We start from the raw sequence: 21927 nt of genomic DNA, 5'->3' as shown, positions 1-21927 counted from the left end.
TATGAATGTGTCACTCTAAGGTACATCCCTAGTTCTTTATTTTGCGCCGATTGTCTGCTTAACTGATTTGCTTGGTTACAGCAGCTGGTTGCACCCCCTCCCGCACACCCACCCCAAAGCAAAAACTTAACCTGTCCAACACAGCAACATCACACATATTCAGGATGGACTAAGTTAAACATAAAAAGCAAACATAAAAGCAAAGCTGTCCATCACAATCAGCATTCAGCCTACTGTAATACATGTTGCTTGTTGACTGCTGGACAAAACAAAACAAAGGAGCTGAGAAATTTATTAACAGTTGAATAGTTGAACATTGTTTTGTAGTTTTAATGGTGTCTATAGCTTAAAGTGTGCTATCAGTAGTTAAAGTTGAAAGTAGACAAAGCTGAGGTTTTCTATTCATTTCAATGGGGCAAAAAAAGGTGATAAAAGCTTAATAAATTGAAAAATATGAAAGATATGAATGAGAAACAATAGCCAGAATTGTTTTCAGCTCTCCCACTAATACCACTAATATCAGTTGCTTTCACGCAGCCATCCAGTGAAACAATACATTTTCTTAACAGTTCACACACAGGTCTACACAGCGACTCCAAAGTCATAATGATACACTTTGTTTGCAAAAAGCTCTAACCGTGTCAGAATACTGGTATTAAGCAGCAAAAACTCATTTTGCCTTAAACAATAAAACTCTCATTGTAACCAGTTGCAATTTGTTGTCTTGGTAGTTTATGTGAAATTTACCTTTTATGCAAGGAATTGGATCCAGATAAAGAAATGCTTTGATTTATTGAATCCATAACATTCATTTTTCAAACCATGGCAGAAGACCGAAATATTGTAAATATTACAGAAAATAAATGTAAACTAAAATACAGTCAAATCTATTGGAGGATGAGACACAGCCACTATTTATACTCAGTCTCTGCTTTAGACCTCCTCATTTTAAGGCCTAAAAGCTGAGAGCAAATTGAATATTTTTCTGGAGGAGTGTCAAACAGGTGCTATGGTGAGGTTATACTAGTCTTAATGGTTTCTAATAGTTAGGAAAAGATGGTTTTCCTTTGTTCACAAAGCTAAAACAATAGAGTTTAGACTGTTTGAATGACGTCGGTGTTAACTGTCTTGCAAAAGGGAGGAGAAAATGTGTCAATCCAGTGAGAATGGGTTTACACATTTGTTACATGTGTCTGATGCACTGCTGTGATTAAAATAAATGGAACCTAGTTATGCAAAACAGGTCAAAGTGACCGATAAAAACTATAAGAATACGTACGTACTTTGCTCACTAGTGCGCGCGCCAGTATTTGTTGTCAGTTGTTGTCAAGTTGCTGATGTCTCTATACAGTTCACAGGCCAGCCGAGAGACATAGTTCCTCCTCCAGCCAATCCATTATGAAAATAAAAGTACGATAACATAAAATAGGAATCTATATTCATTCATCAATAACATAAAATAGGAATCTATATTTATTCATCAACCTGTGTTATAAATGTATTTTATATGTATCTCTGTACTTGTCTTCTGGTTTGTTGGTCATGAAGAAAAAATACAAAACAAACTGTGTTTTTGCTTCTCTTGATTTGAGCGACAAACGGAATTCAAGTGGGACAAAGGGCACAGAGTTGTGTCAAAAAAAAACAACACTTTAATTTTGAATTTTGTTTTGAGAAATAGCAGAGAATGAAAAAATAAGTTGTTCTCTCATTATAGCAGCTTTTAAGTTGGTGGAGAAAACCAAACTCTTAAAATTTACACAGAGCGCAATGACCTATAGTTTGCTCTGACTCAGAATGAAACGTAAGCCCTGCTGCCCCGTGTTTGTTGATTGCAGACAATAAGAGAAGAGACACACAGTGTGTTTCCAATTTACTTTGACTGTGTGTGTCATTGCAACTGAATGGGGGGCTGGGATGACTTAATAGCCTATTGCAGGGGTGTCGAGGGCCTGTGTCCCTGCTGGTTTTCCACCTCTCCCTGCTGATTACCTTGAATAGTTGTGTCAGTTGGCTGCTGTTTGACTTAACACACCTGATCAAGGTAATTAGCAGGCTCTGGAAAAGGGAGAGTTGGAAAACCAGCACCGGGGACTGGTTTGAGTTTGACACTCCACAGGACCACAGCTCCCAGTAAGTCCAGTAACTTCACCACCACCACCACACACGCTGTAAGGTTTGCTCTGGCGGTACGCAGGTTAGACACCAAAACAACTTGTTTTCTCGTTTTCCCAGATTTTACTAAGGTGGGGAAATCAAAGTGTTAGAACGTACACGGTCCATTTTCTCGTTTCTCTTTATAAAAGTGGCAAATGGCATTTAATCAAAGCAGCGTGTTAAAAATGAATAAACGAGCTGAAAACGGTGTTTTCAAAACCAGACAAATAAATTAATTTAAAGCCATTTCCCGTTTTCTCGCTTTTACTCTGGTGGGGAAATCAAACTGTTAGAATGTACGAAGTGGGGTCACCATCACACAACAAAGAAGCGTGACTGTGCTGTTCACGGAAGAAACAACTGTGGCATTGGAGCATTTTGCCAGAATGAGCTTCGCAAAGAAAGGACACTTGGTTTCCAAACCGCAACCTAAATATCCCCTCAGACTCCATGTTTGGGGAATGATTTCTAGGTGTGGACTAGGACTGATGATTATTTTCGAGGGGATTATGAATAGACAGTTTTTCGAGGGGTCCTTAATCAAAAGCACAGTTGGACCATATATAAGAAAGTATTGTGGAACACGGCATAGTTTTTTTCAGGACAATAACCCCAAACACATCGCCTGATCTGAACCCCATAGAAGCTAGTGTGGCATCTGCTGAAAGACTTTATTCGCAGAGAAGCCAAGCCCAGCACCAAGGAGCAACTTATATCAGCCGTGAGGTTTTACTGGAGGAACAGACTCACAGCAAAGCTATGCAACACTCTAAAAAAAATCCCTCCAATAATTGTTGAAAGACAAGGAGGGCATAGCGGATGGTGATGTTGTACACTACAGTAGTAGTAGTTCATCATGTAAAAATACAATACTCATATGATGTGTCTTGTGTTTACTACTACTTAAAAAAACATCTGGCTTCTAAAAGCAATGGTCTTTTTCTTATAGTCCTGACATAAAACCTTTTACTTCAGAGCTTTTAAACACTGTTCTTATAGACGTTCACATAAAATCTGAGAGGATTTTATTTAATATAAATATATACATTGTATTAAATCTTTTTCTATGGCACTTCAGAATGTCAGGACTCAGCAGATCAACAATGCATTAATGCAGCAGCTGGTTTGTTTTACATGTGCTTTTATGCATGATAAATATTTATACTAAATGAAAACGAAAAATAACTCCTGCCCTGCAGCATAAACCACTTTGACGACTTTTAAGGGGGTCAAGTTAAACAGTTAAACCAGTAAGACATAGCCAATGTCCTTTAAACAGAAGCTCCAACATTTTATTTGATGTTGGTTCAGTCGCTAAAGCAAAACTTCACATCCCTTCCCCCTTCTCCGTATTGGCACAAAGACATGTTAACTAACATATTGTCACCACTCGGTCAACAGGTGTGAAATACTTTAGCTCCGAGAAAAAGAAAAAGCTCCATGTGAGATCGGCCAGCATGATCAGCTGCACCTATGTAGGCTGTGAGACCCCAAAACCTTTCACTTCACTTTTTTTAAATGCTCTTCTTATGGTATGTCACACATAAAGTCTGGCAGACTACCACTGTTAACTTGTCGGCGATATTGTACAATAAAAACAAATAAATTGTATTAAACTCTCTTTATGGTATGCCAGAACGCCAGAAGTCAGCAGATCTCATTAATGCAAGTTGTTTGTTCTACATATATTGATTTTGCACGAGTAATAAGGACTGTTTTACAAAACTCAAGAGGAGATCTGACAATTCGCTGAGCTGCACCTAGTCTGTGGAACGGTCTCCCAGAGCACACGAGAATGCCACAGACTGTGGACGCTTCATAAAACTTATTTATTTACCAGAGCTTTCAAACTCTGCAAAATCCAGAGTCTCTACAATTTATTTGTGACATCTGATTCTCCTGCAGGAATAATATCATAATAAAATCGAACACTGTACGTGGGAGCGCGCACTCGGTCTGTCTAAGCATACAGCTGCTTATTTCGGTTTTGAACTGCCATAACTTGAATATAGTTATATATTATATTATATATATATAGACTATACTAAATACTATATTCGTCTACTAAATAATACAGGCAGCCAGCCTTATTGGGCATTTGTTATTATCTTATAGGCCAAAATATGAAAATTCATTCAGAATTCAAAATTCGTTCAGTAATTACAACTTCTGCTCCCACCGAGATTCGGACCCGGGACAAAAAACTGACATATCAAGACTGTTAAACAATACACTAACCATTACACCATGGAGACGTTGTTACATATCTCAACATAACTCTACATAGTCCTATATAACCTAAGCATAGGACAGTGTCATAGGGGCCAGTGTGGGGGCTCGCCACCTATAGGCCAAAAAGACGTAACACACACTCCACCGCATTAAAAAAAAAGGTGATACCGCGTTGCAAATGGAAACGGATCGCCGTAAGGGGTGACACTTTCAAGTGCTATGACTGTACAGTAGTGATGTGTCGTTCGTGAACGATTCGTTCAATATGAACTAATCTTTTATGTGACTCGTGAGGAACGAGTCCTCTCAGTGAACGACTCGTTCAGTACTCGCAGCACCTTCTCTCGCCACATGGGAGCAGCTGCTTAAGCTCAGTCAGCAGGACCGGGAACAGAAATGATTCGTTCAGGACTGACTCAACTGAGCGTCGTTCCTCAAGGATTAGTTCTTTTGTCACGTGACAGCCGGACTGCGCAGGCTCTGTAGAGCTGCAAGCGCTCTAGTTCGTTCCTGATTCGTTCCTACGGATTCTTATGGATCGTTCGTTCGTTCTTTTGTCACGTCACAGCTGTGGCTCAGCTACGGTGCTGTGTGGACTGATAAACAAGGAAATGAGCGATGTCTGATTTCTGACGTTTATTTGTCACCTGACAGCCGACATATATTATTTATTCATAGAATCATAATTAATTAGTGGTCTTTGATTCTTGTAGATGTGTGTAGTGTTATTATGTATATAATGTAAAGTGTGTTTGTAAATAAATACTTGCAAACATTATATCAACATGTTGATTTTGTGGTCCTGTATACTCCACAATGATAAAATATGATGATGATGATGATAATAAATAATAATAATAATGTCACATTTTGGCCAAGATAAATGCACCAATGCACCAGGTAAATATTTTAGGGAACTTATTGTTACTTTTTGCTTTAAAAGTCTCACTAATTGTCAAAATAGGTTTTACTTTCACTTTACAAGCCGTCATGTAAAAGGCAGCTCGGCTGCGCGATTTAGTTCATCGTTCTCGTTCAAAGTTCATCGTTCACAGCTCAGGCTCAGTGGCGAGCACTAAGCGAGCAGCAAGCGCTCCAGTCCGTTCCTAATGCTACCAAGCGACTGTCTGTCGCGCTGTTAAACAACAATGGCAAGGAAGATGCAGGACATAAGTCACGTTAATGTGATGCGTATTTGCTAGGTTTTCACATGGTTTGAATTGCTAGTGGTCAGTATATAGTGTTTGAGAATCGCGGCCATTATTACAACGCCCACAGCGCCACCTGCTGTAAATGAACAAAATGAACGACTGACTCGAAATGATTCGTTCACTTTACTGAACGAGACTTAAAGATCTGAGTCAGTTGAAAGAACGGAACTTCCCATCACTACTGTACAGCACCTCCATCACGTCACTTCATTGATTTAAATTAATGTGGGAGCCTTTCGCCCACGGTTCCGTATTCATATGTAAATGCTTATTGCTCACCTTCGGTGCAGCAGCAAATTGACTGTTGAAGCTTTAGAGATGCCGGCCTGATTCATCTTCACAAGCCACAGCAGAAAACCTTGATTGAATTCTTCTAAGTCAAACAATCTTGTAACATGAACTACAGGCACAAGCGCCTGGCAAAACAACGGACAAGCATCACAGACAACTCTGCTCTGGCAGACTCATACCTCCACCTGCGAACAACAGTTCAACTAACGTAAAGTCTGGTGAGTAAGAAAACGCTGCATTAAATAAATAAATGATACCTTTAAAAACTTTAACCAAGAGTCATAGAGAAGTTTCTGAATAAACTAGAACTGCCAAAGCTAAAGGAAGAACAAACCACAGCTCTAGACTCATTGTTATCTTTAGCAAAACTACATGAAGCTCTGCAGGAGATGCCCAAAAAAAACAGATGGATTCCCAACTGAATTTTATAAGGAGTTCTGGTCCATGCTGGCACCCAGCTTTAATTTCAGCTACCAAAATGGTAGCTGAAATTAAACAACAACATTCAATACCCACAAATATGAATTCTGCCTTCATAAGCCTGCTCCAAAAACCAGGAAAAGACCCTACACTCCCATCGAGTTATAAACCAATTTCACTAATAAATGTAGATCTACAAATAGTGTGTAAAGCACTTGCTAGAAGATTAGAAAAAATCACTCCATATATAATTCACTCTGATCAAACAGGCTTCATTAAAGGTAGACAGTCAACAAACAATATGAACAGACTAATTAATTTAATTGATTACGTCACCATCCATAAACTAGAGTCAGCCATTGTCTCCTTAGATGCAGAAAAAGCTTTTGATATAGTAAACTGGAAGTTTCTTTTAGCCACTCTGCACAAATTCGGCATTGGGGAAACATTCATAGACTGGATCCAAATATTATACAACTCAGCAAACGGTGCAGTCAGAACAAACAACCAGATCTCACCAAGGTTTAATCTGCATAGAGGGACAAGACAGGGCTGCCCACTTTCCCCATCACTATTTGCAATATTTATTGAACCTCTAGCCGCAGCAATAAGACAGCATGAAGGAATTACTGGAATATCGACCAAATCAGTAAATCATAAAATAAGTTTATATGCTGACGATGTGTTACTGTTTCTCCTGGAGCCACAGAGGTCTCTTCCTACAACTATCAGCCTCATAGATGAATTCTCAGGACTTTCAGAGTACTCTATTAACTGGACCAAATCTATAGTGCTACCACTTAACCTTAAGGTGACTAACATCTCTTCTACCACACTCCATTCAGGAAACATTAAATACTTGGGCATTGAATTGTCTTCTAGGCTATCAGAGCTTATTGATCTAAACTACAATCCATTATTAAAACAAATAGAAGCCAACCTCAAAAGATAGCAGTCCTTACCCATTTCACTTATTGGAAGAATTGCCACCATAAAAATGATGATCCTGCCAAAAATTAATTACATACTCTCAATGATTCCAACTCAGCCAGCCCAGGCGTGGTTTAAGACATTAGACTCCTACATCTCACAGTTTTTGTGGAAAACCAAGCCACCACGAATTAGTTTAAAAACTCTTCAAAAATCCAGACGCTGCGGCGGCCTAGAACTACCTAACTTCCACCACTATTTTCTTGCCAATAGACTGAACCATATCCACAAATGGATAAAACCCATGCCAGCAGACTCCTCCTGGATAGACATTGAACAAACATTCTGTGGAAATATTAAAGCTGCAGATCTGCCCTTTATCAGCACCAAAATCAAACATCATACAGATGGAGCGGTTAATTTTCGCTGATTTTAGCCGACTGTCAGTCACCTTTCTGATGCTGATCACACACTTATCACACCCTCATCAGCCAACTGTCAGCAGCCCCCCTCCTTGGTCTGTCTGGGGAAGGTGTTAAAAATGTTAATGAGGCCACCCCCATTTTAGCACCAAAGACGCAATTCCAGGGTAAAACCAAAAGGTGGAGCTTTAGTATCTGACCCGTAGAGTTAGGGTCAAACGGCAAGTATAGGCACAGTTCTGAGAACAGGACATAGATCCGATAACGTCAGTTCTACACTGTTTGCTAGGGCATACAGACAAACAGACAGACAGACAATAGTCTGTCTAAACAGTGAACTAAAAAGTTAAGAAAACTTGAAAAGTTGACTTCATTTCAGAATTGAATGTTGTACTAACTTTTTTTTAATCATAGATAAGCATCGGCAGCTCACGCTGCCACAGCTGCCAAACTACCTTCTGGAGGTTTATCAGTTACTGGCTGTATTAGGTTGAGTTGGACTTCACAAATGAAATTATTAAATTTTCATTCTATATATTATTCTTATTCACTTGAATGTAGTGTGTGTCAGTCTGCCTGCTTCAGGAGCTGTTTTAAAATAAAAAAAAGAACATTTCAATGTTCTAATCAAGCTTAGATGAACATAACAATAGAGAGCCTCTTTTCAGACAGAACGACCATCCACAGCACCAGTTAGACTGGTTTCACACCACCCCCTTCTCCCCAAAGCACCAGAGTCCTGCAGTGCTGTTACCTGATGTAACCAGATACATTTGTGAACTACTTCATCCATCCATCACTTATAAGAGCCTAGTGGTTAAAGCACACAACTTCTCACTCACAGTTTTTAATTAAACTGTTTTTGTTAGTTGGTGGTTTAAAATAAGAAACTTTTATATCCTAAAGCTATAGACTTAACACTTTCTTTTTAACAAGTTTTATTTACAGATTTTATAAACGTCTAGTTCATTTGACCATTTTCTAAACCAAGTTGTCTAAAAGTTGGGTCACTACATTCTTTTAGGGCAGAAATGTTTCTCAAGGAGCTTCTACATTATATGTCCTTCATGGGGGACATGGTCTTCACACCTTCTCACAGTCCTTTGTTCAACTGATGAGCCAGTTCTTTACAGGTGTGAAGTGAAGCCTATTGTAGATAGAGGATAGTGTCTAACTTTACTCAGACTGAAGGTTCCTGCACTTTTGGTAATGTTTCTGCTTTAAGAAAAGTCTGTAAGTTAACTTGAAAATTATTGAGCAATCACAATCAGCCGATTGCAGTGACATTTGGCAGTAAAAGGTGACTGAAATGACATGGAACTGAAAGAATATCAGATGGCATAACTCATAACACATATGTATGCAGATCTCTGTATTTTGTGTCACTTGAATTTGTGTGGTACACAAAAGACACCAGAGGCACGTTTACACCAGGAGTCTCTAGCTGGGAGCTTCTGTGCCTTAACCACTAGGCTGTTGGTTCTCTGAGGAAGACCTACTGTATGGACAGTAACTAAATTCCTACATACAGCATTATGTTAACAGAACCTTGATTTGAGTGGAACCTTTAAAGTTATGGATCCATGAAGAATTTTCTTTTTAAGCAGTTTACAAATATATCTGGTTTTCATGGCTCAGGTGAAGTTGTGTGGAAGTTGAGTCATGTCAGCTCTTTCAGTCTGGTGTGGTTCTTGGGGGAGGGTTCATCACACCTACTCACTTTTGTGTCTTTTGTTCACGTAACGAGCCAGTGTGAAGTGAAGCCAAACTGGAGGATAATATGGAACTTCCCTCAGACTGAGGAAGCTTTTGGTCTTTGTCAGTTGTCAAAAAATGCCAGTAAATTAAGAGCTAAATATTACAATACAGTAATACATACAATACAGTATAATTAAAACAAATAAAATATCCATGTGGATGTTGACTGAATGTTTGACTAAAGGGCGTTGTATTCATAACACCTGTAATTTTCCACTTGCTTAGACATTAATAACTTTAAGTTCAGTTATAAACTACTTTACATTTAAGACGCCCATCTCTGTTATATATATATATATATATATATATATATATATATATATATATATATATATATATATATATATATATATATATATATATATATATCGCTGGATAGCTCAATCGGTAAAGTCACAGGACTTGCATGCGGGGGGTTCCCGGTTCAAATCCCCGTTAGGGCGAATAGGCAAGACCCTTCAAGCTACCGCCTACCTCATATCATGAGACAATGAACCACATGAGATACCAGCTCAGACGTCGCCCGGTCTAACAAGGTCTGCGTCAGGTGTTGGGGAACCAGAGCACCTTGGCGAGAAGTGGGCTACTGGAACAAGAAAGAAATGGCTGAGATGCGAGAACAAGGCTCTGTTGGAATGCTACTACTCAAGTAACCCTAGTCAGAGGGGTTACATGCAAAGAATGTGCGGTGAATGGGAACGGAGAAACCCACATTCAAGGCTGACGGCGAAGCAACTAGTAGCTCAGTGTTCCAACATCCACAAACGGCAACTGCTATCACAACTTGAGATTGACGAGATATAACACAAAAAATGCTACGGCAAGGGGGAGCCAGGACGCCAGGTCAGAGGGGAGGTTTCACCATCTCCCCAACCGGAAATTGGGTACGAAGCCCCAATAAGCACAAATTGAACAGGCAACCCTGAACCCCACTACAACGGCTAAGTGAAGTACCATCAGAAAGTCTCATGGAAGATGTGAATGCAGCATTGAGAGTGATCCCTACCACAAGCAACCATGGGAGCCATGAGAAACAATACCCACCATGGAAACGACCATTGGAGGCAAAAATCAAGGCAGCTCGGAGGGAAGTGAGCCAAATGACAGAGGCCCAGAGAGGTGCAATGAAAAGACCAATGCCCAAGAGGTACAGCCAGATGACCATACCTGAAGCACTCGAAACTGCCAAGCAAAGGCTACAAGCCTTGGCCAGCCGCCTAAAGAGATACACCAGAGATAACGAAGCCAGACGAATAAACCGGCTGTTCGCAACACAACCTGCGAAAGTGTACTCTCAATGGCAGGGTAATAACAACAGAGCAGACCCACCAAGGCTGGAAACTGAACAGTACTGGAAGGGTATATGGGAAAGGGAGGCATCACACAACAGTGATGCACAGTGGCTGGTGGATCTGAGGGAAGACCACAGCAACCTCCCTGAACAGAACCCAGTGACTATCACAGTGGCAGACATCCAACAAAGAGTCTCAGGTATGAAAAACTGGACAGCACCTGGCCCTGACATGATCCACGCCTACTGGCTAAAGAAGCTCACTGCAATCCATGAGCGCCTGGCAGCACAAATGAACCAGCTGCTAAGGGATGGGACTCACCCTGAATGGCTAACCGAAGGGCGAACGATCCTGATAATGAAGGATCCCTCAAAGGGTACAGTCCCATCCAACTACCGGCCAATAACCTGTCTCTCCACTCTGTCTCTTAGCTGCATCATCGCAGCTAAGATAAGTGGGCACATGAGTCAATACATGAGCGAAGCACAGAAGGGCATTGGTAAGGATACCAGAGGAGCCAAACACCAACTCCTGGTAGACAGAACAGTCGCCCAAGACTGCAGAATGCGACACACCAACCTGTGCACAGCCTGGATCGACTACAAGAAAGCCTATGACTCAATGCCACACACATGGATCACTGAATGCTTGGAGCTGTACAACATCAACAGAACTCTAAGGGCCTTCATTGCAAACTCGATGAGGTTGTGGAGAACCACCCTTGAAGCCAATGGGAAGCCACTTGCCCAAGTATCCATCAAATGTGGCATATACCAAGGAGATGCACTGTCCCCACTGCTGTTCTGCATAGGTCTGAACCCCCTCAGCCAAATAATAAACAAGACTGGCTATAGATACCGACTCCGAAACGGGGCCACCATAAGTCACCTCCTCTACATGGATGACATCAAGCTGTACGCCAAGAGTGAGCGAGACATCGACTCGCTGATCCACACCACCAGGATCTACAGCTCGGACATCGGGATGTCATTCGGACTGGAGAAATGTGGGAGGATGGTGACAAAGAGAGGCAAGGTAATCCACACAGAAGGGGTCTCACTCCCAGAAGGAACAATAGCAGACATTGAGGACAATTACAAGTACCTTGGAATACCACAGGCAAACGGCAACCTTGAACAGGCAACAAGGAATGCGGCAACAGCCAAATACCTCCAACGAGTAAGGCAAGTCCTAAGAAGCCAGCTCAATGGCAAGAACAAATCCCGGGCAATAAACAGCTACGCTCTGCCAGTGATCAGATACCCTGCGGGAATAATAAGGTGGCCAAAGGAAGAGATACAGACCACAGATGTTAAGACACGAAAGCTCCTCACCATGCATGGAGGGTTCCACCCCAAATCCAGCATCCTGAGACTGTACGCTAGCCGCAAGGAAGGAGGCCGAGGACTAGTGAGCGTGAGAGCCACTATCCAGGATGAAACATCCAAGATTCATAAGTACATCAAGGATAAGGCCCCGACAGATGACGTGCTGAGTGAATGTCTCAGGCAGTGGAGAACAGAGGATGAGATACTGGAAGAGGGACCATCATGGGAGGACAAGCCCTTGCACGGGATGTACCACAGGAACATAACTGAAGTGGCTGATCTCAACAAATCCTACCAATGGCTTGAAAGGGCTGGGCTGAAGGACAGCACAGAGGCACTCATCCTGGCTGCACAGTAGCAGGCCCTGAGCACCAGAGCCATAGAGGCCCAGATCTACCACACCAGACAAGACCCAAGGTGTAGACTGTGCAAAGAGGCCCCAGAGACGGTCCAGCACATAACTGCAGGGTGTAAGATGCTGGCAGGCAAAGCATACATGGAACGCCATAACCAAGTGGCTGGCATAGTATACCGGAACATCTGCGTGGAGTATGGACTGGAAACCCCAAGGTCAAAGTGGGAAACACCTCCCAAGGTGGTAGAGAACGAGCGAGCCAAGATCCTGTGGGACTTCCAGATCCAGACTGACAGAATGGTAATGGCGAACCAACCAGACATTGTGGTGGTGGACAAAGAGCAGAGGAAAGCCGTAGTGGTGGATGTGGCAATACCAAGCGATGGCAACATCAGGAAAAAGGAACATGAGAAACTAGAGAAATACCAAGGGCTCAGAGAAGAACTGGAGAAGGCTTGGAAGGTGAAGGCCACAGTGGTGCCTGTGGTGATCGGAGCAGTAGGGGCTGTGACCCCCAAACTGGAGGAGTGGCTACGACAGATCCCTGGAAAAACATCCGAAATCTCAGTCCAGAAAAGTGCAGTCCTAGGAACAGCAAGGATACTGCGCAGAACCCTCAAGCTCCCTGGCCTCTGGTAGAGAACCCGAGCTTGGAAAGTGGATGAGACCACCCGCGGAGGGTGAGAATAGAGTGTGTATATATATAAATTCCCACTCGTCCTTTTCTTTGGAGCTGTCTTATTCCTACAAGCTCGGGTACTCTACCAGAGGCCTGGGAGCTTGAGGGTCCTGCAGAGTATCTTTCAGATCAGATGTTGTTCCTGGGATCTGTTGGAGCCACTCTCCCAGATTGGGAGATACAGCCCCCAGTGTACCACTTGTGCCCTTACCCTCCACATCTTCTCTATCTCTTCTTTCAGCCCTTGGTACTTCTCAGTCTTCTCATGCTCTTTCTTCCTGATGTTGCTATCACCTGCAATTGCTACATCTATCACTACAGCCTTGTTCTCTTTTTTGTCCACCACTACTATGACGGGATGGTTGGCCATTACCAGCTTGTTTTCTTTTGATGTCTTTTCTATCGATCTAGTACTCGGAGCCTGCTCCTGTGCTGCTTGGATCAATGCCTCTGTGCAGTCTTTCAGAATTTAAAATTCTCCTACTCACCTACAAAGCACTTAATGATAAAGCTCCTTCTTATCTTAAAAAACCTCAGTACCTTAAGCTCCCAGCAGAACGCTTCGTTCTCAGAGCACAGTAGTTGTTCCTCTCCCTCACCTACAGGTATCATCATACTTAGAGCTTTGTGTTCGTGATGGGCAGTCTCGGATCCGCCCATTCTGCCTGTTTCTTATTTGTCCCCTTAACCCAACTGGTTTAGGCAGATGGCCCCTCACATTTAGCCTGGTTCCGCTGGAGGTTTAAAGGCTTGCTGTATGTGAGATTTGTTAAGTTTCAATTTGTAAGGTCTTTAGATTTGTCCTCCACTTGTATTAATGGCACCTGCTTGAACTTGTTATCAGGAAAAAAATGTCCACAACTTCCAACAGTCACAACTCAAACTCCACTATGGCCAAGACCTAGAAGCTTTTGAAGGACATCATAAACAAAATTGTCGACCCGCACCAGGCTGGGAAGACTGAATCTGCAATAGGCCAGCAGCTTGGTGTGAAAAAATCAACTGTGGGAGGAATTACTAGAAAATGAAAGTGATACAAGACCACTGATAATCTCCCTCAAGATCCACGCAAGATCTCACCCCGTGGGGGGGATCACAAGAATGATGAGAAAAAAATCCCAGAACTATACGGGGAACCTAGTGAATGACCTGCAGAGGGCTGTGACCAAAGTAACAAAGGCTACCATCAGTAACACACTACGCTGCCAGGGACTCAAAACCTGCGGTGCTAGCCATGTTAAGCCAGTATATGTCCGGGCCCGTCTGAAGTTTGCTAGAGAGCCTTTGGATGATCCAGAACAGGATTGTTAGCCAGTCTCCAGATCTCAACCCCATGGAGAACCTTTGGAGGGAGTTGAAAGGCTGTGTTATCCAGCGACAGCCCCAAAATATCACTGCTCTAGAAGAGATTTGCATGGAGGAATCGGCCAAAATGCCAGCAACAGTGTATGAGAACCTTGTGAAGACTTACACAAAATGTTTGACCTCTGTTATTTCCAACAATGGGTATATAACAAAGTATTTAGATTAACCTTTGGTATTGACCAAATACTTCCATCCATCCATCCATTTTCTTAACCGCTTACTCCCTAGTGCGGGGTCACGGGGGTGCTGGAGCCTAACCCAGCTGGCTACGGGCGAGAGGCAGGGTACACCCTGGATGGGTCGCCAGTCCATCGCAGGGCAACACATAGACAGACAAAAGACAGACAACCATTCACTCACACCTACATGTGTGTGTGTGTGAGTGAATGGTCCCAATGGAGAGAAGCCAATCAACCTAATGCACATCTTTGGACTGTGGGAGAACCCGGAGAGAACCCACGCAAACACGGGGAGAACGTGCAAACTCCACACAGAAAGGCACCAGGGCCGCCTCCGGGAATCGAACCCAGAACCTTCTTGCTGTGAGGCGACAGTGCTACCCACCGCACCACCGTGCCGCCCACCAAATACTTATTTTCCACTATAATTTGCAATTAAATTCAGACAATGTGGTTTACTGGATTTTCTTTTTCTCATCATTTCTATCATAGTTGAGGTATACCTATGATGAAAATTACACAATTGGTGGCTGACTGAATACTTTTTTGGCCCACTGTAGAAAGCTTTTCACAATCACCAAAAACAAGAGCTGTGTGCTCCTTAGTGCTTTCTGTTGCTCAGAGGCATCTGGGCTTGTACAGTGTATGGGACAAAAGTATTTTTGTAAAGCAGTACAATAGTCATGTAATCTGCAATAATCATTATCCAAGAACAACTGTGCAGCATGTGTGTTGGAAAAATATTGCATTTAATCATTGAAACATATTTTGCTGAAGCCTCGTTAGTTGTGCTATAGCTTTGAAGTTTCTTCCCTTCTGCTCTGCAAGAAATCTGATGAGCTCAACTGATTGTGTGTGCTTTATTTAAGATTTACAAAGGGAACTTACAATTTCCCTAACAATGCGCATCAATCACTGTATGTTGTTAAAATCAGCAGCATCCGTGTGAGTGCTGTTTTTGGAACGCAGTGCAGTGTGCTACAACAGACAATATGCTGTTACTTACTAATGGCAATTTATGGGTTTTCTATTTCCCACCAAGAGGACATGCATAATATGCTATACAAATCTCACTAGCTAAGGTAAACTACAGCTAAACACTTTGCTTAAAGTGGTTAAGAGTTTACATAATCTTCAGCACGTAGTACAAAAAACACATTTTGAAAAAAGCACAAGTGTCCATAAGATACTAAAGAAATTACATTCAAGCCATCATGACAGAACCAAGGTCATGCTTGTTCTGTGGGCAATATGCTTTTGTGTCATAGGTTGCATTAAAGACCTGAATCTGTGTGACATTGCAGAAAATCTAACCTAAATGTTAAAAATATTACAGACTTATCACATAAACATGAAAAATACTTGCAGCTACATGTCAGCTGAAGGCCAGGATCCTCCTCATAGTTTATATTCAGCAAGTCCAAATATTTTCAAAATATTGCAGAAGATAAAGAACAAGCGCCAAACACATTTTCAATGTTTGGATTTTTTACCAAACACGTTTTTGCTCTTTTGGCTATTGATGAAAAACTTTTTTTAGGTTAAAATTTTATGAAGAACAGCACTGTAAGAGGGTTGGTTAATAATGTTGCTAAAAACAGCATGACATTCACGCAATAAAATTATGAACGCTCTGTATAAAGTGAACCTCAGCAACTCCAAAAACCATTTAGAGTAGAAGAAACATAAATCACATCCATTGAAGCACAGACACAAACAGACAAAGGCCAGACAGGAGTAATTTCCTTCCCTACCTCCCCATCTTGTGCGCCAGTGTGGCGAAGATATTGGTTCCAATAAGATAGGAGATGGATGCCGGTAAGAAAGCAACGCCTGTGCCACACACGCACGCACACACACACACACACACACACACACACACACACACACACACACACACACACACACACACACACACACACACACACACACACACACACACACACACACACACACACACACACAAAGGTGTGAGCAGGCTTTCCAACGTAAACAGATTTCTATCAGTGCCTCATCAGTGCTGTGCTTTTGCTGCCTCTGCTGCTAGCATATGCCACCTTAATATCCTGCTCTACCGCCACGCTTTTTATATGACTTAGAAGCAACAAGCTGGAGGCAAAAAACAATAATACTAAGGCTGCGTGGAGCAAGGTTCTAGCAGCACACTCACTGCATACGTAGAGCCAAGATTGAGTAAGAAAGGTTTGTGTAAATTAGAGTCAGTGACTATGACCTTTCAAAGTAGGGGGTCAAAAAAGTAATATTTTTATGCACTATATAATGTATATTTACTGTGTTACTAAGGTTCTAATTAGCGAAGTACCTAGCTGCCATTTCCTGGCACACATTGTCTCCATCATCCAGATTGGCAGTGTTGGTTCCATCATGGCAATGGCCATATTCCCAAAACAAATGGCACCTAAGGAGAAATACGGTTATTTATTTTTTTGTGTTTTCTTTGTGTTTACTTTATCTTGTGCCTACACACAGACACACATACCCAACAGATCAGTCTTTGCCCTGTTTGTTGCCTGTTGTTGCAGATTGTTACCCACCTAGGTCCTAGTGTACTAATACTTTATGTGGGTTAGGGTTATTGTCCAGGCAACTGAAATAATGCTCACTCACATTTGGCCCAATGTCGCACAACAAAACTCTTTATTTACACCAGGGTAGCAATCTAGTCTGATCTTGTCAACCTATCTACAGTAACATCTTTACAAGAAGGTGAAGTTTGAGGTATAATTATGCTGAGATTTTACACCCACTTGTGTGGGATCCTGTTTTACAGTAGATGCATTTTTAACTACAACCAAGAAATACTGCAATTGATGAGTTAGAAAACTATGTCAGATATCTATGAATAAACATAAGCTGTGGTCTGTTAGCATCAGCAGTGTGTCTGCATCACCTTTTGCAATATATTACATGTTCTAATATATCGTGTTGTAACCAGATACCAAATAATGTATATTTTCAACATTATAGAAAATGAATTGGTGTTTCCTCCACCTTTGACTTTTTATTGCTTTTTTATTGCTGCTGTGAAGAGTGCTACTCCAAATCTGATCTGGTATTTGTGGCGCTGTGCTACAAAGGATGGTATTCTTTTCTTACCAGCAGCAATTATTATGTATGGATCCTTCATCAGTGTCAACAGTGGGGTCCCCTTCTGACTCTGCAATAGGGTAAAGACACAACCAAAAATCTATATATACAATATTTAAATATTTCTCACAATATCTAACAATATCTTTCCTTTCAATTACACCAAATAACACAACTACACTTGTCAATAGTCTAAACACAGGCTCAGCCTGTATGAATTCAAGCAACAGGTGGAAATAAAAATTCCAACATGTTTCTCAGAATGTGCACAAATATCTACAGTACTTTGTTCTGTTACCAGTTTTATGCTCATATTGTATGTAAGTTATTGTTTAATCATAAAAAAAACAACGGCCATTTGTATCTCTGTACTAAAAGACCGAATTGTCTTAGAACTTCACTGGCTCATTCTACAGTAAGTTTACATGTTAGTAGATGTAGACTGTTTGTTCAAAACTCTAATTAACTGAATAACTAATTTTCCTTTCATTTGGAGAACAGCCAGATGAATCCACTCATTTGCTATTTTATTCAGTTGCAAATATTTTCATGTCATCAATCTTATTTTCTAGTTCTCTCTAGATAAAATCCAATAAATATAATCAAAGTGATCTGCTGACGTGTAAAGGTCAACATAACACAGTAAACACAGTAAAATTAATTGCAGGAAGCAATCTGTCAGGGAAACAAACCCACCTCTGGTTCAACCCTTGTCGGCTGAAGAACAAAGAGCTGCAGAGCTGAGGGCACAAGGACTCAGGTTATTTCATTTTGGAACATTAGGGCTACATGTTACTTTCAAAACACAATCTAAACATACCTCCATCAAACACAGCCAGGAAAGCCAATATAAGAAAGGGAGCTGTCTTCCCAACAAATTCGTACATCACACTGCCAAATGGGGGTCCAACTATGGGGAACAAACAATGGGAGATTATCTTTACAACAGCTTTTAGGTGTTACATTTATTTTACTTAAGTAGACATTTAGTAATCATTATTAGTGGTAGGGGTGGGCAGATCGATCCTAATACAGATAATATCAATACCAACACTAGTATAGATATCGATCGATACCCTGACAAAAATATCTATACTTTGGTTGAAATTTTACTGCTGCTGTTTTTTCAAAGACGCGACCTAACTGTCCTGTCTGTCTGTATCTCTAAGTGCTTGTGTGTAAGCGGCGTGCGCCTGTATACCAGAGCAAAGCAGACACACATCAGACCCCCTTTCCCTCTCCTCACCCGTCCTTCTGGCTTTGAGATCTCACGTGATCAAACAAACAAGCAGGAGAAGCACAAAGACAAAGAAGCCAAGGATGGAAGCAAGAAAGAGTAACAGTGTGTGGTTATATTTTCAAGCTTGAAATGAAACAATGGCAAACTGTACAATCTGCAAAAAAGGCTGTTAAATACAGTGGCAACACCACCAATTTATATTATATATTTATATTTACTGTTGAACTTTAGAATTTTATTAAATTAATACAATTTGAAACAAAACACCTGAAATCCATAAAAATGTATTTATATTTTATAATGTATTAATTGTCAAAAAGTATCAGTTTCCCAGTCCCGGCTGCTGAAAATGGCTGTAATGGCTTTCATCTGGTCCATGCCATAAAGCCTAACGCTGTAGAGTGTACAATTGTCGTCCTATGTATGTATGGATCCAGCGTCATTGTCTTGGTTTTGTGTGGTTTTATCTTGACCACTTCCTGTTTAGTTCCTGTCTGTCTTTCTCTGTTTAGCTTTACATCATGTGACAAGTCACGTGGTTTCCACTTACCCATTTAGTAATGTATTTAAGTCTCAGTTCCTGTGATGGTCCTTGGCAGATTGTTTGCTCACGTACCTGTGTCAACTCTCCAGAGTTCAGTTCTAGTAAGTCTCACCAGTGTACCAAATCTTGTTTTCTACCTGACCTTGCCTAGTCTGCTCCCTCAGTTCTGGTGTTTTGTATTTTGCCGTGTTTTCTGACCTCTGCTGAATATTGACCACCGTTTTGCGTGATCCCTGTCTGTACTTTTGCTTTCATTAAATCTTCACAAACTAAGACCTGTGTGATCTGCTCGTTTGGGTCCTTCACCTTTCTTCCCCATGATAGTATACAATCTGGCCAACTTGGACCCAGCCAGCTCCCAGTCTTAAGTTTTAAGTCAGTCATGTTATTTTTTGTGTGTGACAAGGAGTGAAATTTTTCTGTTTTTGCCACGCCATGGATTCCGCCTGGACAGGCTTGCCGGACTGAGGACCTCCGCTATTGCTATACAGAGTTTTTGAGGGCCTATGCAGAGGCGCTATGCGATTAAGTGTAGTGAAGGAAGCGATAGCCATCCTGATTGAGGAGTACTGGTGGTTCGATTATCCTTGTGTGAAGAAGCTTTACTCCTAGTGTTGGAGCGAAGCTCCAGATACGTCAAGGACCCAGCCTATGTCAGGGTAGCGACTGAGCAGCGACTGAGTGGTCCCCGTGGACCACCGTTCCTGTTTCGTCTGCTCTAATGTCTCCAGGTGTTCCTGTTTTCAATGCCAGTTTTTCATGGTCAGCGCCTCCTCTCAACTCCTGCTTCTAAACGCAGCCCAGCCTGTGCCCTGGTCTATGCTCATAGATCTGGTCTGGCTCTCCTGCCCTGCTCATCAGTCCCGGGCTTGTGCATTGCTGCCATCCTGCAACCCAACTCTCTGCCACAGGGGGCCCAAGCGACTTTCACCGGTCGCTCTATGCTCTGCTGCTGGCTGAGTGGCCTTGGCTTCGCCTCCCTTTGCCGCAATGGTGGCGCTGCCTTATCCATCGCCGGCCATACTGTCTCTTCAGTCTCCTGGGTTGGCGTCCACCTAGAGACAATGTCACTTTACGCTAACTTCTGGCATTGTCACACCTCCCTCCTGGCCTCCTGGGTCTCAACATTGTTCATAGGCACTAAGAGTGCTGTTTTGGATACGGCAACTGCTGGGTATTGGATCCCGGTGCCTCCTCCCTCCTTTTGAGGAGGAATTGGACTTGTTTTCTTCCTTATGAGATCTCCACAAACTGAGACCTGTGTGTGCTGTGCATTTGGGTCCTTTACCTTGTTGTCCCGTGACAATGTACAGATATTCCAGTCTGCTGTGGAACGCTGCAGCTATATATATTTCATTCATTTCACTTCACCAACGTAGACTATTGTGTTCTGATCCATCGCATAAAATTCACATACATACATACATACAAAATATTGAACTTAACGTTGTAATTTAATAAAATAGGTAAAAAGTCAAAGGGGATGAATACTTTTTTTTTTGCAATAGCTAATCAAGGACATATGTTTAATGATGTTGTTTTCATCTGTAGTGAAACTTTGCAGATGCATCTTTTAAACAGACATACCTAACACTCCCAATGCCAGACCTCCTAGGGCAATCCCAATGGCGTGACCTCTCTCCTCATCATCTGTGTACACACTAGCGAGCATCCCCATTCCTAGAAAACAGACAGATGAATGCACTGTAATAGGTGTAGCAGTTTTACATGTAGGGTGGTATTTGCTGTCAGTACTAAAGGTTTATGTGGACACAAAAAATTTTGTCTGTAGATACTTACTGACCTCAGTAGATGCTGTTCTGCTTAACAGCTGTAGTGGATAATTACATTTTTTTTATATATTGTTAAACTTTTTTTTCTCATGTAATCATATGTTTGGTGGAAAGACATTGGCTATAACAGCATTCATTGGCTTTTAGTTTAAATCATTTTTCAAGTCAGGTCATGTGTATCATCACATTTGGTGCAATGTTACAATGTAATTCATCCTCTGTATTTGACACATTCCTTGAGGAGCAGCGGGTAGCCATATGTGGCATTTGAGGAGATAGCAGGCACCACATGCAGAGAGTGTCTTGCTTAAAGACACCCTGTAACCTTGTAACCTAGAACCGGTGGAGTCATGTAGTGTTAATGTTGAGTCAAGTCATGGTTAAAGACGGTCATGATTAAGAGAAGATGTGTCAAGCCATGTTAAGGCATGTTTTCAGAACCATAGCTTCTCTCTATAGCATCATGGTATCTCCCTCTCACAGTGTCATAGGTAGAAACCCCACTGCTGCTGTTTCACAGACTGCTGCAGCTTCACAGCCTGTTCCATGTTTAGCTGCAACTTCACAGCCTGCTCCACAGTCTGCCGTGTTCTGTTGCTGTGGCATCTCCACAAACTGCTCCA

At 41.8% G+C, this 21927-nt stretch overlaps 1 protein-coding gene across 1 annotated transcript in view; it reads right to left on the bottom strand.

The window, feature by feature from the left end:
- Positions 1 to 21927, bottom strand: part of slc18a2 (solute carrier family 18 member 2) — a 90214-nt gene that overhangs the window by 28009 nt on the left and 40278 nt on the right. The window contains exons 6-11 of the mRNA XM_029175836.3: positions 21099 to 21191; positions 18548 to 18637; positions 18424 to 18467; positions 17737 to 17797; positions 16943 to 17038; positions 16374 to 16452 (exon numbers count right to left, since the gene is read on the bottom strand). Coding sequence (XP_029031669.1) covers positions 16374 to 16452; positions 16943 to 17038; positions 17737 to 17797; positions 18424 to 18467; positions 18548 to 18637; positions 21099 to 21191 — 463 coding nt within the window. The remainder of the gene's footprint in view (positions 1 to 16373; positions 16453 to 16942; positions 17039 to 17736; positions 17798 to 18423; positions 18468 to 18547; positions 18638 to 21098; positions 21192 to 21927) is intronic.

The sequence above is a fragment of the Betta splendens genome, chromosome 15 (genome assembly GCF_900634795.4).
Source record: "Betta splendens chromosome 15, fBetSpl5.4, whole genome shotgun sequence".
NCBI lineage: Eukaryota > Metazoa > Chordata > Actinopteri > Anabantiformes > Osphronemidae > Betta > Betta splendens.
Note: the sequence above shows the minus strand (reverse complement) of the source record. Positions and strands in the feature narration are given on the sequence as shown.